This window comes from Carassius auratus, chromosome 31 (genome assembly GCF_003368295.1).
Source record: "Carassius auratus strain Wakin chromosome 31, ASM336829v1, whole genome shotgun sequence".
Lineage (NCBI taxonomy): Eukaryota > Metazoa > Chordata > Actinopteri > Cypriniformes > Cyprinidae > Carassius > Carassius auratus.
The window spans coordinates 26,038,453-26,055,867 of NC_039273.1; the positions used below are offsets into that span (position 1 = coordinate 26,038,453).

The 17,415-nt window shown below is 33.3% G+C and overlaps 1 protein-coding gene and 1 long non-coding RNA gene across 3 annotated transcripts in view; both read left to right on the forward strand.

Annotated features, from left to right (window-relative positions):
* The window catches only part of LOC113050984 (uncharacterized), a 34,851-nt gene extending 20,781 nt beyond the window's left edge, over positions 1–14,070 (forward strand). The window contains exons 12-23 of one of the 2 annotated variants that reach the window (XM_026214524.1): positions 1,108–1,230; positions 1,452–1,646; positions 2,967–3,988; positions 5,030–5,279; positions 6,493–6,582; positions 7,663–7,893; positions 9,576–9,746; positions 9,824–10,001; positions 12,393–12,509; positions 12,584–12,793; positions 13,223–13,326; positions 13,554–14,070. In XM_026214524.1, the coding sequence (XP_026070309.1) occupies positions 1,108–1,230; positions 1,452–1,646; positions 2,967–3,988; positions 5,030–5,279; positions 6,493–6,582; positions 7,663–7,893; positions 9,576–9,746; positions 9,824–10,001; positions 12,393–12,509; positions 12,584–12,793; positions 13,223–13,326; positions 13,554–13,595 (2,733 nt within the window). In that variant the 3' untranslated portion in view covers positions 13,596–14,070. Of the gene's footprint in view, positions 1–1,107; positions 1,231–1,451; positions 1,647–2,966; positions 3,989–5,029; positions 5,280–6,492; positions 6,583–7,662; positions 7,894–9,575; positions 9,747–9,823; positions 10,002–12,392; positions 12,510–12,583; positions 12,794–13,222; positions 13,405–13,553 lie in introns of both variants that reach the window. The other variant, XM_026214523.1, reaches the window with a different exon arrangement.
* A 223-nt stretch (positions 14,071–14,293) lies between these two features.
* Positions 14,294–16,366, forward strand: LOC113050987 (uncharacterized). The gene is made up of 2 exons (XR_003276834.1): positions 14,294–14,658; positions 15,897–16,366. It is a non-coding gene; the product is annotated as an uncharacterized LOC113050987 (long non-coding RNA).
* The last annotated feature ends 1,049 nt before the right edge of the window (positions 16,367–17,415 follow it).

Genomic DNA, 17,415 nt, shown 5'->3' on the forward strand with positions numbered 1-17,415 from the left:
TATAATTGCTGCATAAAAGCTTTTGAATCGAAATAAAGACACAGTTGTGGTGAAATAAAGTTGAATTTGTGTTTTATATATTTTGGTTAAGTTTGTTTCCTATACCAGCTGTAAAAAATTGTCTAGTAAATCTGTTATTGATTTTAGTCTTATTTTAGTCGACTAAAATACCAAGCAATTTTAGTCGACTAAAATACCAAGCAATTTTAGTCGACTAAAATACCAAGCAATTTTAGTCGACTAAAATACCAAGCAATTTTAGTCGACTAAAATAAGACTAAAATTAAAACAAATCAGATGACTAAAACTTGACTAAAACTAAAAAGAATTATAGTCAAAAGACTAAGACTAAAACTAAATTAAAATTTTGTGTCAAAATTAACACTGTATCCAACCATGTCATGAGCATGTTAAGATCTACTCATTATTACTCATTGGGGGGGTAATAATTTTTAATAAGGTCCCTTTTGTTCATTTTAGTTCATGCATTACAGCAACAGATGATGCAAAAATGAACATTTCTAAAAATGTGCTCACCTTCAGGCCATCCAAGATGTAGATGAGTTTGTTTCTTCATCAGATTTGGAGAAATGTAGCACTGCATCAGTATCTCATCAATGGATGCTATGCAGTGAATGGGTGCCGTCAGAATGAGAGTCCAAACTGCTGATAAAAACATCACAATAATCCACAGCAATTAATATCTGGAGGAGCGAGTCCTCTATCCATAACTTTCTCCATTGAAAAAGTCATTTTGTCTGAATCAGGAGAGAAATATGCACAGATCAAGCACTGTCTACAGGCCAAAACAGCCCAAAGTAAATATGTGCGTGGATTTTGATGTGACAGACAACAGACGGATGGGCTTTTTCACTGGAGGAGGTGCCATTGAACTGTGAACTGTCCATAATGTTAACAAATGGAAACTTACTGTAAAGTGTTACCATCATTTAATGTAAACTAAGGGAAGAGTGAAAACAGTTTTGAGTGATGATGTAGCACAGATGTCTTCTAAGAGGTCTGAAGTGTCTTCTGTGAGCATAAACACCATCAGTTCAGCTCTTTTGATTCTTGTGTGTAGTTAATTGTTGCTTATGTTGTTCACAGATCCAAAACTGGTGTGATGCAGAAGAACAGTCATTGCAGAAAGACAAAGATGACACAGAGAAAACTCTGCTGAAGATTGAACAGAGACTACAAGACGTTCAGTCTGTTCTTATACATGCAAAGGTAACGAATCCTAGAGACATTTACACAAATATAAAGACTAGATGTGATATGAGTCCCTGAAGATTTCTGTGAACTGCTGAGAAATTCCAGAGCTGAAGAGGTTGGAGTATGGTACGGGGATGTGCTTTCTTAAATAATAATAATAATAATAATAATAAGAGGTGAAGGTTTTCAGACATCTTTCGGACATTGCGTAATGTGTGCAATTTCTTTTTTTCTAGGAGAAAAAAGAAAAAGGGATGTCATTGATAAAGGAAGTGGAGAGGAAAAGCAAAGGAACGCACTATCCTGAAACTGAGGCTTTTCGATGTAAAACCATCACTTTCAAAACCAACATGACCGGGTTTCTCTTGAAAGCTGAGGAGCGTAAATCCGAGCTGGAGATGTCTGTCGATCTCTGTCGTTTCTGTGAAGAGGTTCGTCGACAAACATGGACATTTAACACATTTTACTTCTGCAGTGTGGTGCATTTATTTGTGAAACAAGATTTAGCAAGGTTTCCCACAGTCCTGAAAACCTGGCAATATCAGACAGTTTTAAAGTTTTAAAGTCTTAGAACTAATTAATTTGTAGTTAATAAACACATTTCTAATTGTGCAGAGCAGTAACATATTTAATTCATACGATATTGCTCTTGTGGAAAATAAAACTTGCTCGCAAACCCATGTGAGTTATTTGTGCATTAATTATTTTCAGTGAATCAGGATTCGTAAATGATTTGTAAATTAATCAGTCTGAGTGAGATATAATTTTATTTTAATTCTTGTGCAGTTATCACGAAACAACACGAAAACTAATGGGAAAGGTCATTGCAAATTATTAATCAACAATTGTGGGAACCCTGGGACCAAATAAAAGAAGAAGTGTGTATAGAAAGTTTTAATTTCATGTTGACTTTACAGAGTGAAAATAACAATTTAACCAATCGTAAAAAAAAAACAAAAAAAAACAAAAAAAACACAAAAAAAACAGTTAAGAGTTTGTATTCAATAGACTTAAAGGGCAACTTACTTAAAAGTGTGAATGACAAAATCATAATCATAAGATAGAAAGTGTGACGTGTCTCAAACCAGTTGAGAAGAAGAACAGCTCATTAATTCGTTATGAGTAATCTAATCTTTGGTTCTGCGTCCATTACGTTTTAAAGAAACAGAAAATAATCAAATTAAGTGCCTCTTATTTGTAAAGTATTTAATTAACTGGATTATCCAAAAATGTAATATTTATTGTATATTTAAGATTAAACTAATTGGTCATTACCACATGATTACATAATATAGTCTAAATAAATTAAATTCCAATACAAATAAATGTATCTACACTATGATGCTGCAATTTTTTTTTTTTTACATTTATTTTTAGCCTTTATTTTGATAGAACAGTTGTTAAACAGAAAGTGAAGTTCATGAGAAAGAGGGCGTGTCTAAAATAACTCTTATTATTATTAATATTTTAAAATGTAATTTATTCCCGTGATGCAAAGTGGAATAGATGGCTACTGAAAATTCAGTTTTGATCTCAGAAATAAATTACAATTTATAATAGATTTAAAAAAAAACAACTTTTATTTTAAACTGCAATACTATTTATTTTACTGTATTTTTAATCTAATAAATGCAGCCTCTGTGAGCAGAAGAGACTTCTTTCAAAAGCAATACAAAATCATAACGTCAAACTGCCAGCCTCTTCCATTACTATCGAATAGCCTGAAATGACTTTCATCTTTTGTTTTCCAGGCCTCGTCTCTTGTCAAAGAGTGTATGGAGTATCTAGAACACACGAAGCCTCCCATGTGTGTCTGCTTGAGTACATTGCAAGCTTTCGAGGAGCGTTTCAAAGACTTCTCGCCCCAGCACTTTCAGGACAAGAGCTCGGCGCTGCTGGAGAGAGACCTGGATGGGATTTGGATGTTGAAAGCGGTCTGGGCTCAATGCCGAGACATCAGACAGCGGCTCACAGAGATACTGCAGGCCTCTTCTAGAAATCAAAAGCCTCTGGGATCGCCACAAAAGAACAGTGTGGCGGCGAAACCCGATGAGGCCCACTTTAAAGGTCCGACCCTGAGCGTAATTACAACTAGCCCTGGAGAAAATAAAGGAGACCCCCAAACAAACCCTGCTGGGGGTCATACCGAGACTCGAAATAGTCCCACTGGACAAGGTGATAATGAAACCGTGACGCATTTCGGCCTTCACTGTGAGCCTGTGAGGACAGAAACGTCTCCGTCGGCAAACTCTGAGCCGATAACGACAGAAGAACTGCATGTTCAGGGCCTTCAACACTCATTCAAGCTCAAAGATGAAGGAAAAGTCTCCACATCTCACAAATGCCATCAGATGTACTCTCACAGCGACAGTGATCTTAGAAAGTCAGGCCGGGTCAGTGAGTTCAACCGTCCACATTATAAAGCCCTGGTCCGCTCACACAGTGAAGACTCGTGTTTGCGATTCACCAGTGATCATGTTTCTATGTGGAAATCCAATGCTCCAGTTAAACACAAAGCCCAGACATGTGCAGCTTCCTGTCTAGAGAGTGACTCAAGCAGAGCATCATGGGATGGACAGAGCCACCAGGACAGCTTCTGTTCCAGCTCGTCTGGACTGAGCCAAGGCGACGTCAGTGAGAAGTTCAGCAGTGACACCGGATCTGACCACCAGAGCTTGATTTCACCGGCAACACAATCAGATATTGTGGTCAGGACACAGGACGAGTCCATCTGCAGGCCGGACTGTGTGCTGGACCACAGCTACACTGAACTGTGAGTCAAACACAACATATATCCCATGCAACGTTATTTTAATGGGTTGCATTTAACTTAAGAAACCTAAGTAGATCATGCAACTATTGGCACTAATAGTTTTTATAATCAACTTCTGCTCACAATGCTTTGGAGAAATGAGGCAGACAAGAGCAGTCAGGATGTGAGGGAACGTATCATTATTTGTATCCATCAAGTTCCAAATTCAAAGAAAATTATCAACTTTAATTAGAAGCTTTAATTTTAACCAAAAATGTAGTTTACATAACAAATTCAAAATGTAATATATTAATATCATTAAAATAAAACCAAACATTATTTCATAAAATGGTTTAAATTAATTTTTGCAAAATAAAAATAATCTAATTTTTGATATTATTAAAAAATAAAATATTTTAATACTATGACAAAACAGCATTCAATTAAATCATTAAATATGATAATATCCAAAAAATATAGTTTTTATTCCAAATTAAACAATCATTACCAAGTGATTATTTAGTATATTTCTTATATTAATAAAATAAAATCGTTTTAACATTATAATTAAACAAATATTTAATTACATATTTTTTATATGATATTATCCCAAAAAATAGAGATCTTATTATAAATTCTAAATACAATAATTATTATGATAGATTTTTTGAATATTATTAAAATAAAAGTTTCAATATTACATAATATTATTTCCATCACAAATAACTAGATATATGTGATTTATTCCAGTACTGTAATGCAAGATATACTCAGCTCATATATTATACTCGTCCACCTCGTTTATTGCATAAAAACATGTACATGCATTGAGTTTGACATTAGATCTGTTTTTCTACAGTACAGCATTCTGACACGTCTTAAACTGAATTGCACAAATGTGTCCAGGCACTATAATGTTGTCAGATTTTTAAATATTTTCCGTCCATTTATCTGTTTGTCTGCTATGTATTTGTAATTGTAAATGATGTCATTATTGTGGAAGAGAACAGGGACCATGTCAGACAGCAGCAGTGAGAGATGCGTTATGTTTTTGTTGGACAGTAAGCTCCAGCGCATCATGAAGGAGCTGCTCCAGACGGAGAGAGAGTATGTGAGAGCGCTGGGGTACGTGGTGGAGAACTACATGCCGGAGCTGGAGCGTCCCGACGTGCCTCAGGACCTGCGCGGACAGAGAGGAAGCATCTTTGGGAACCTGGAGAAGCTGCGGGACTTTCACCAGCATCACTTCCTTCAGGAGCTGGAGCTGTGTCTGAAGGAGCCCTTCTGTGTCGGACGCTGCTTCCTGAAACATGTGAGCGCTCCGAGCAGGACACAAGTTAAAACTGCACAGAGTTTCACAGTTTCAAAGCTCCACACAGAACTTTTTATTTGATAGAAACCCATTAATGCAGCTTTAACAAACCCAGAAACTAATACATTTTAATAAACCTCCAAAACAACACCAAAATGATAAGACACCATTTATATTTTGCATAGTAAATTAAGCCTAGATATCTGTCATTTTTTTTGGGCATCATAAATTTAGAAACAATAATATTTGTTTTTCATTATTTGAAAGACAATTTCAATTTTTTTTGCTAAATTATATATTTATATATATATAAAAAACTTATTTTTATAGCTGAGCAAAAAAGAAAAAGAAAAAATACATTGCAAGGTACTTACTGTAAAGTCTGTTTTATTTGTAATGCATAAACAAACAAACAAAAAAGTAAAATTATTAGAATTTGAGGGGAAAATGTGTTGTCAAATTCCTGCTCTATTTTCTTATAATTTTAACAAAGAGTACTTTAATGAAAAAACTAAACAAAACAAAAAACAAAACTGATACATTAACGTCAAATTGCATGAATATTACGATAGATGTTACACACACAAAAAAAAAATATATATATATATATATATATATATATATATATATATATATATATATATATTAAAAAAAAACAATACTTAAGAAAAAAAAACTGATATATTATTTAAATTGAACAATGAATATTAAAATAAATATATATATTTAAAGAAGTAAAATACCTGGATGCTTTAGAGAATTTGAGGCACAATGTCTTAAAAATATTGAATATATATTACTTTAATGCACATTTTCAATGCACATTTAAAAAAAACTGTAAAGCAAAAAAAAAAAATGTGTATATTATTCAAATTGCATGAATATTACAATGGATGTTACACAAATAAATACAAAAATCTTAAGGAACATGCTTGAAAATGTTTGGATGTTATAGAGAATGTAAAATATACTTAAAATAATTAAATATATATTACTTTAATGTACATTTTCATTACTGTGATCAAAACTGACATTATTTCAATGCATGAATATTACAAGGAATATATATTCTGTATATATCTGAAATGAAATTGGATGCATTACAGAATTTAAGGGAGAATGTGTTTGTTATCAAAATGTTATATATTTATAGAAAGAGACAAAAAGCCCTTGTTTGCATCATTGATTCTAACACTGTATCTCTCAAATTCAGAAAGAAAACTTTGGTCTGTACGCATTATACAGCAAGAACAAGCCTCGCTCTGAGAGACTGCTCATCGATCACGGGAGAGACTTCTTCAAGGTCAGATCTTCCTCCAGAAATGTGATGCTTGAAGCTCGTTTCATTAGTATTCAGATGAAATATGCATGTTTAGTCAGATATTTAGTCAAATGTACAGTTTCAACATAACACATAAATACTTTTTACATGGCACAACTTTAGAAATATAAAACAATTCAATTAGTAAAATAATTAAATTTGAAAATAATATATACAGTATATAAAAATAAATATTAGATCAACTTAAAAAAAACATAAAAAATTTTAAATGTTGTCTTAAATTACTACAATTACTAAAACTAATTTAGCTTTGTAAATTAAAGCCAAACAGAAATCTATTTTTTAATATAGGAATAAAAGGAATACAAAGGACAAAAGCATATAAAACATTAGTAATTCAGTGGCATAACGATACTCTCATTTATTAATAAATGATGGTGAAACTTTGCCAGAGAAAGGCATTTTTAATGACAAATGTATTTTGAAATGAAATCCCAAACATGTTATTTATTACAAATACAATGAATTCAATATTCTTTGACCCCTAACAAAAGCATCTAATGTATTATGCACTTAAAGGATCTCTATCCAGCTCCTTTCTGTTCATTCTTGAGAAATAATAGGGAAAGATTTCCCCCAGAAAAGATCAGGAAACAAGATTATGAAAGAGTCTACCTGGTAATATGTCACACATCTAAAAAAAATACATTAATAAAGTAATGAACAAACAGGAGCTGGAACGTCGGCTGCTTTGGGAAATTTCGAGGTCATTCTCTTGGAAATAAACCCATCTCCTCAGGATAAAGCTTTCATTGGTCAGAAGTTTGATTTTGCTTGAAATGTGTGGCATGATGATTTGCATATTTCAGAATATTTTCCATTGGTGCATTTCCAAACAGGACACACCTGTAACAAATATTCAGTGACTTTGCAAAACAAAAAAGAAAAAAAAAGTCATAATAGCATTAATAATAATATTTTTATTTCCTAAAGCAAACAAGATGATACATAAAATATCCTCTTAGACATGTGCTGAATCAGTTTAAAGTGTGTGATACTTCTGATGCTTTATTAATTGTAGTGATCTGATGTGAATTGCAGCGGAAGCAGCAGCTGCTGGGTGATAAGATGGATCTGTCCTCGTATCTGCTGAAGCCCGTGCAGCGCATCAGTAAATACGGTCTGCTGCTGCAGGACATGCTGTGTGAGTGTGAGAGCGGCGCACACGCAGGACACGAGCGGCTGGAGATACAGACCGCGCTGAACATCATCCAGCTCCAGCTGCGACACGGAAACGACCTGCTCGCCATGGACGACATCCAGGACTGTGACGTGAGCGCTGTCTTTAACTAAAACTCACAGCATCTTCAGTCAGTCATGTAACGCTCAAATAAAGTCAAATAAAATATTAGATAAAAACTAAAATTGTAAAAATTAGAAATGTTGCTTTAAGTACTATTTTTATTTATTTTAAAATACTAAACTAATATAAAAATATGCTAATTATAGTAATTACTAAATACTTATAACATTATTGAAGTAATTAATTGATTTTGATACATTTTTAAGTACCTCGTGCAAATAAAATAATATTAATAATAAAATAAAGATGATACATATAATTGTCTCTTTGGACCATTATTTATTAATCTTTACACTCAGTACCTGAAGAATCAGTTTAGAGCTTTTTAAGTGTAATGCTTCTGATTATTTTCCTCAAAATGGGCTTATTAATTCAAGTAATATAATCTATAAACTATAACATTTTCAGTAATTAAAATAAAGCAGAAATAAAGTAAAAAATGTATATTAGATGAAAAAATTTAACTTAAGAAAATAACTATTTTAAATAATGCCTTGGCAACTATATGAGATAAAGTGGTAAAATTAATTTACTCATTTCAGAATATTAAACTAATATAAAAATATAAATGAAGTAATTTATAAATATAAAATAAAGTTAAATATATATATATATATATTAAATTATAATTAAATTAAGGATAACTTACTAAAAGTTAAATACAATTAAATATCAAAATATGTATTTAAAACATATTCCTTACAATATTAAACAGTGCTACACTGTAAAAAAAAAAAATATATATATATATATATATATATATATATATATATATATATATATATATATATATATATATATAGTACTATACATTGAAGTACTATACATATCAAGATCATTTTATACTCTACCAGTCAAAAGTTTGGAATGGTTCATTTTTTTATTTTTTTGACAGAAGTCTCTTCTGCTCTCCAAGGCTGCATTTATTTGATTAAGTAAATAAATAAATACAGAAATAACAGTATTTTTTTTTACTGTTTCTTACTTTTTTTATTATTATTATTAAATTATGATCAAGTTAAATCAAATCCAGTCATATTAAAAATGTCATATGAGCATGAATATTTTTTCTGAAAATTAGACACGTTTAATCTTTCAGGATTCTTTGATGAATAGAAAGTTCAAAAGAACAGCATTTACTTAAAAAAGAAAAAGCATTATAAATGTCTTTATTTTGATCAATTGAATGCATCCTTGATTAATAAAAGTTTTTTTTTTTAAATCTTCCTTAGGATCATGAAGACTAGGGTAATGATGCTGAAAATTCAGCTTTGATCACAGAAATAAATTACATTTCACTGTATATTCACAAGAAACACAGTTATTTTAAATTGTAATAATATTTTGCAATATTACTGCTTTTATTTCTCATCAAATAAATGCAGCCTTGGTGAGCAGAAGAGACTTCTTTCAAAACAATCATAATTATGCCAAACTTAGGTTTTGAAGGTGAATGCAAGCGTCTTGCTATAAACTTGATGAGACTTTTAACTGTTATTAAAAGATAAAAATAATATGAATGCAACAGTAGTCATTTAGTATAAAAGTTTCTGCCGAATGCATTAATGTAGGCCTGATTTGGTGGTCAAATTCAGCTCACTCCTCATTTGCGTGAGATTGATTACGTGAGGTTTTGTTCGTGTGAGAGCAGGTGAATCTGAAGGAACAGGGCCAGCTGATCCGTCAGGACGAGTTCATGTTGACCTTCAGGAAGAAGAAATGCTACCGTCACGTCTTTCTCTTCCAAGATCTCATACTCTTCAGTAAGACACGCAGAACAGACGTCGGGAATGACACGTACATCTACAAACAATCCTTCAAGGTAAACCATAACATGACGAATCACTGGACAGCTCAAAACAGAGACGGCTTTCCCTTTAGCTTTCTGTGCTCTCGCAGACGTCAGACATCGGTATGACCCATAACTCTGGTGACAGCGGGCTGTGTTTTGAGATCTGGTTTCGAAGGAGGAAGTCTCAGGACACGTACGTCCTTCAGGCTCCGAGTCGAGAAGTGAAGGAGAACTGGACCAGAGACCTGGAGAGGATCCTGTGGGAACAAGCCGTCCTCAACAGAGGTGTGATATCCTATTAGCTTTTGTCTTGATTAATATGAATTATGATTATAGTGAGTTGCACCGGTGTGAATCTGTCATCATATACTCTCCCTAAAGTAGTGCTAACACTTTTGAAGTCTATTCACTATCAGCTAGTTGCTGATAAGCATGCATATAACTAGCAAATTGGCTATTTATTAGTACTTATAAACCACATATTAATGCCTTATTTTGCATGAGCGTAATCGTGATGCCTTATTCCTACCAATACCTAAAGATAACCACTATAAGAACGATCTTCCTAGCTATCAATATGCAGTAATTATGAGCTTATTGCATGCAGGGAGACTCTTAATAGTGAACGTGTGTTTCCTAATCTACAGCGTTGAACACAGAAGAAGATATTTTGAAGTCCCCATTGACTTCAATAGGATTTTTTCCTGTAATATGGGGGCAAATTGGGACCAATACCTGTTTGGTAACCAACATTCTTCAAAATATGTTGAAAACACACATTTTGAAAACAAATTAGTTTGACCTGTTATTAGATTTGATCTCTTATTCTCTGAAAATAAAAAAAAGAAATTGCTGGATTTTTGCAAATCAATCCTCTTCAAGTGCAAGTTAAACAAACGAATCCCAAACTGAGATTTAAATCATCAGAAAGGATTGAAGTTAAACTACTGTAGGTTTACTGTAAAGCCTTGATTTTATGCAATTATTGCTGCAACACACTCGTTATCTTGGGTTCTTTTACCTCATGTGTGATTGTGAAATTAAAACCATAAAACCTCAGTGAGAGCCAGAAATGTGAATGTCCAAGAGTTTATGCAGAACTGCTGAAATGTGCTCTTGTATGTTGAGGAATGTGGTAAGGAGTGAAAGGGGAAATGATGAATGACCGAAGCTCACCAGTCCACAGCTGCATGCATTTATTCCTCGATCCCTCCCACCCTCACGGCCTCCGCACGCATTTCCCGATAACAGTCCTCCCATTTGATGTGTCCCATGGATGTTTAACAGCTGTACTTTTCTTTAGAATCGGTTGCACTGTTGTAGATGTGTGTATTCAAGAACAATAGAAACTTGCTATGAGTGATTGCTTACACACCTTATGAACTAACATTTCAGCAGTTCCACTGTAATTCAGACCAACATTTTATTCAGAAAACACGTGCATTGATCTTAACCAGTTGATGAATAAAATAGTGAATTCTGTATGTTTTGTGATTATCTTATGATGATGACTTCAGCACAGAACAGCATCAAATCCATCAATAATACTTCCTGATGTTTGTGCTGTGACTTTTTGAGTTTTTTTTTTATGTTCTTGAAAAAATACTCTTTTGCTCACCAAGGCTGCATTTGATTAAAGTAAAAAGACAAATATTTTTATACAACACCTTTAATTTATTAAAATTTTTCTCTTTTTTTTTTTCTAAAAAGAGTATGCCAGACCTACATTTCACTGCTTGTTGTATGTCATATACCAATAACATGACAAATAAAATCTTGAATCTTGAAATATTGTAAAATATTATTAGTTTAATAAAATTTAATTTATTTCTGTGATGCGCAGCTGAATTTTCAGCATCCTTCCTCCAGTCTTCAGTGTCACATGATCCTTCAGATTTGCTGAAACATGCCATATGTTCAAGATTATTTAATGAATAGAGATTTTTAAAAGAACAGCATTCATTTGAAATATTGCATCAAGCAGTAGTTTGTTATCATGATAAACTAACATGATATATCTTTAAAAATTGTGAGTTTTGCGTTTTAAACAATGTATTAACACATATATGGGAATATATACACTGAACAAAATTATGAACGCAAAACTTTTGTTTTTGCCCCCATTTTCCATGAGGTGAACTCAAAAGATGTAAGACTTTTTCAATGTACACAAAAGGGCTGTTTCTCTCAATTATTGTTGACAAATCTGTCTAAATCTGTGTTAGTGAGCACTTCTCCTTTGCTGAGATAATCCATCCACCTCACAGGTGTGGCATATCAAGATCTGATTAAACAGCATGATTATTGCACAGATGTGCATTAGGCTGGCCACAATAAAAGGCCACTCTAAAATGTGCAGTAACTTGGCAAAGGAGAAGTGCTCACGAACACAGATTTAGACAGATTTGTGAAAAATATTAGAAAGAAATAGGCCTTTTGGGGGTGGATGAGGAGATACCCCCTGACTATGTAAGCGCTTTGAGTGCCTAGAAAACCGCTATATAAATGTAATGAATTATTATTATTATTTATTATTTTGTGTAAATAGAAAATGTCTTAAAACCTTGAGTTCAGCTCATGAAAAATGGGTGCAAAAACAAAAGTGTTGCATTTATGATTTTTTTTTTTTTTCAGTGTAATAACCCCCAGATTGTGTTTCTGCTGATCTTCACACAGAGATCCGTATGCAGGAGAGGGTGTTCATGGGAATCGGACATAAACCCTTCATGGATATCCAGCCCAGTGAGATGGCCATCAACGACCGAGCCATCAACTGCGCTCCGACAGGACGAGGTGAAGCACCTGTCACGATTAAATGCTGGGGATCCTGAGAAGTCGATCTTATTTAACTCTGTATGAAACTGTAGGTGGGATTCCTGTCCTCCGGTTGAATTCTGTCGGATCGGCCAGCTGTACATCGTCCTCTGGAAGCCAGTCGTCCTCTTGCTCTGGCTGGGGATCCACGTCTCCTGTGGGTCATCTGATCGCTCCTAGAGGAGGAGATGTTGTCCGGTACGTCCACGGGATCCTGGAGGAAGATGATTTAGTCCAGGAGAGTGTAAACCAGAGTGCACTGGGTATGTCCTTCTTCACATTGACTATTTTGACAAAGTCTAATTTGAAAGTTGTGGTCAATAGAAGTGCAATTTAAAATGTATATTATTTCCAAAAACACATTCTTGTTCTTATTTTGAATGTTTAATCAGAACATGTTATTAAAACTAACTTCAAAATGTAATCATTCAAATCGATCTGATCATTTGCTTTTGACATCACTGAACCATCTTATTATACATCGTCTCCAAATGCACTGCAATAAATAAATAGCCTTTATTTTAAAATCTCTTTCTTACTCAGTATTTTTGTCTTCCAGCATAAATATCGAAACATTCTTGAATCAGATACAGAAGCAAAATGAAAGTCTTGTTTTCTTAAAAAACATATATAAGTAAAGTTATTTAATAAACATCTGCCAGTGGGTTTATAAAAATCTACTTGTGTTTCAGTGGAGAGTTCGGTGTCCTCAGGAGAAAGTGTTAGTTGCTTCAGCAGTTCTGGACACAGCTGCTCGTCTGTGATTGGTGGAGACTGTGACCACGCCCCATCTGAGGTGACAAAGCCATTTGCCCCAAAAACCGAAAGCAACGTTAAACCCACTAACCTACCCGGGGACCAGCCATGTTGTAAAGTACGGCCTACAAATTCATCTGTTTTGTTAATATCTATAAAAATTCAACATTGTACATTACCATTTAAGCTATTTGCTGTTTTGCAGCTTGGTTGAGATTTGGAATATTCTGCATATTTATATTTTCATTCACTCTTTGTTCTTTACAGGTTCAAGGGACAAGCATCGTGGGAAAGTCAACTGAAGTATAGCACATCATTTGTATTTATACAGTAATAACGTCATGCTTTTTATGTTATCATACCTATGGGACATTATCAGTCCTGTGAAACTCTAAAATAAAGTTTATTTTATTTATTTATTTCAGTATGTGTGTGTAACATTAGTTCATGGAACTAACTTTTAAATCTCAAACCTGCAGACTCTTTTGTTTCTTTGTTGTTGTTGTTGTTGTTTTTTGCTTGTATTTCTGTAATAATTAGCCTTTTTGCACAGGTCATAAAACACAAACCAATGTGTAATCTTTTAATAAAACTGATTTGATAAAATAAACAACTGAAGAATTGCCCATAAAATAATTACATTTTCAGTGCAATGATTCAAAATGAAATGCTTTTAAAAAAGAAGTGAACTTATTCTGTCAACTTTGAATGTAAGAGAAGTTGTTTATATTTAAATAAAAATGTAAACAATATTAGGAATTAAAGCCATATTAGGAAAAGAGATGCTAATCAAATGTAGTCACTGAATTTATTTAGAATCATGTCACAATTCTTAATATTCACTGATGTTTGTGCTGTTATTGCAGGACTTGCTTTGTTAAAGTTAAAGGGTTTAACAGGATTAATTATCATTCTCAAGAAAGCATTCCAATTACAGACAGATTAAAAAAAAAAAAAAATTAAGAAAGACCATTTTTCTTTATAGACAAGAAGGAGAAGTTTTTCATAGCAGCACTCAAAGAAATGACAAAACACACATCCACTCAAACTAGAAACAAATATTTGAAGTTTACTTCATTTTGATTAAAGATAAAAATCCTAAGCCTAATAGGCTATTATTTAAAAAAGATACAATAGTGAGGTCAATATTCAGTTTAACAAGACAATATTATACTGTAAAGCAAGTGCAGAGAACGAGAGAGTATGTATGTCAGTAGGATGCTGACCGTGAGGTCTTTGCGCGCGCGTGGGCGTGACGCTTTGACGCGCCGCTCAAGACGCGCGTGAGTGTGAGAGCGCGCGCACACTGATTCTGACTGACTGAACACACACAGCTGGAACAGCGCAACATTACAGCACTGCATTAACATGGGTAAGTGCATTTCACAATGAGTTCATCAATGGTTTCAACTTTAAGATACTTAAGTTTGTCTTAATATTTATTTATTTTACATCACGCTAAAAAAATGTTCAGTTGTGTAGTAGTTACTTAATAGATTTATTTCTACTTGTTCTGACATAAAAAAAAAACAAACTTAAAAGTGTAACCTAATGTACATATATTAAATAATATACTTGAACAAAGCCGGTTTAATTGGTGTTACCACATGCAGCACATCTTTATATTTATTGATCAATTTAAATGCATTTATTATATTAAACTTTAAGGTCCTTTGTTTATTAATTTATTGTGTGGATGTTGATTTTGTCCATGCATCAATCACATTATCTAGGATGAGATGTACCTGCTGTTATTTATTAACTGTAGTTCTTCATGTCCACCCATAATAAAGCTCAAGCACTGTGTTACACTGGTTTAAGCATCTCTGGTCCGTGTGAATGGTACACTGTGGTCAGTTATACAGTTTGGTGTTATTATATGGCATGTAATGCATGCCGGGTGTGTGTCAGGTTTATATTATGAGTTATTAACTCACTATGTATTGTATACTTTCCACGGCTACACGTGAAGATTCTTTGAAGAGTCTTAGTGAACGAGGTTGTGAATGGCATGCAAACGGTATGTCTTTAGAAATACAGACAGCTGTTTACCACGTGCACCACAAAAAAAATATTTACTAAGAGTCATAATGATTAAAATAGTATGCTTGACAACAGTGACCGAACCATAAATGGAAAATGACAGAATCAAAGACTCATTATTTCTCTCTTCTGGTTATAAAAGCTGCTTTCACTTGTTTGATATTGTTTCATTCATGCAATCACTTTGTTCATTATGCGTGATCAGATTGTTTAAAGAAATATTAATGAAATATACAGTGCAGAACAGGATCGTTAAATGAAATATGGATCTAAAGTAAATTCTTAAAAATTCCACAATCCATAAAACGTACAATTCATAAAATTTGCATAAGCTAAAATGAAAACATTTAACATTTGTGCATAAAAATAAGTCCGTGACTGAATATTTCACTGTCAGACCATAATCATCTGTTTCAACATTTTTTCTAAACGCCCCATAATCCCAGATTTTCAGAGTGGTCCTCTCACTTTAATACCGACTGTACATTTGCACACAGTGAGGATACACTTCTTTGCTAGTGTATGTCTCTGTTAGATTTCTAACGTGTAAATATTTATTCGTCTCAGACTGGAGTCACCCATCGAACCCGGGCAGGAGGCAAAAGTCAAGATCTACTTCGGTCCCACTCAGTCTGGCCTGTGCAAACTCATAGTGGATTTTGACAGCGATAAGCTGGGCTACGTTAGAGGATACAAGAACATTATCATCGGGAAGTGAGACCCTTTGGTGGTGGACAACAGTCTATTTTATTAAAATCATCTATTTTTCCATGCACTTGTCAGTATTCACAGAGTATTAGGTAATCTTTTATATACTGTATTTTTCTAAGAATGTGAAAAGCCAAGCTGAGCAATATGCAACAATAAATGTCAAGAAATTTTGGATGTTTGGAGCCACATTGCATTGTGGGAAATATCATGCTGTAAAAACACAAGAATGAAAATGATGCATGCAAAAGTTTGATTTTATAAGCAATTTTTTATTCCAATATCTTTATATTCGTCTGTGACTTCTTCATTATAAAACAATTACGCCATTTCATTTTTAATCTGTTTTCATTTAAAGGCTCTTGAAAAGTGTAAAAAGGTTATTTTCCAAAACTAAGCAGTAAATTTGACTTTCAAAAGTGACACTGTTTGTTTAAATTAATCATGCACATTTATGATTAAGCCCATTGAATGAGTGTCCACTATGAGTTTTTGGTAATGTCCAAAAACCATGACTAACTATTCTAAGGTTTCTAGGATCTAAAATTCTGAAAGGACCCCTTTAAAAGCTTTTTTGATCTACTTCAAATGATGCCCAGAATGCTGTTATCAACATGAACACTAGAAGATTATCTCAGCACATGATTATTCATTTGCCAACACAGGAAGTCAGTCAGACAGTGTACAGTTACTGATCATACGCTCCTTTCCCAAACACTGTTTCTAGAGCTCATAAACATTTACAAACAGCATTACAGACATCTGGCAACATATTCTGGACACGTTCCCTGTTGTTTTATTACAGATAATAAATGAACTCGTACAACTGCATTCGATCCCAGTATTTCCTAATGTAAATATAACAGAAGTAGCCTACAGCAGATGCATGAGACTGAACTGTCATGTGTATTTATGTTTTATGATGACATTTAATGAATGAACTTTGTCATTGACCCATATGTATAATTGAAGTTTGGACCGAAAATATTAATTTAATTGAAAACATAGATGATAAGTTTGAAGTATGTCTTATGATTTTTAGTGAAATATTGTAAAACGAGATAAATGTTCGTGATCACTGGAGTTTTTTTTTTTCTTGATAACTATTTGGAGACATAAAATCTGCAGTCGGTTTTGCTCATACAGATAAGAATAATACTGTACATCATTAGAAACTGTAAAGGGTCTAGTTTTATTTGTTTGCACACTCAATATTAACAAAATGTTGTGGTTCTTTTAAGAACTGTTCACTTTAAGCTTTTCTTTCTTTTTTCTTTTTTTGCAGAACCATAACTGTTCTTCTATGGCACCACTGCAAAAACATACTTTTGTTTCAATTTTTGTGGTGAATAAAACAAAATAGAAACTATTTTTATAA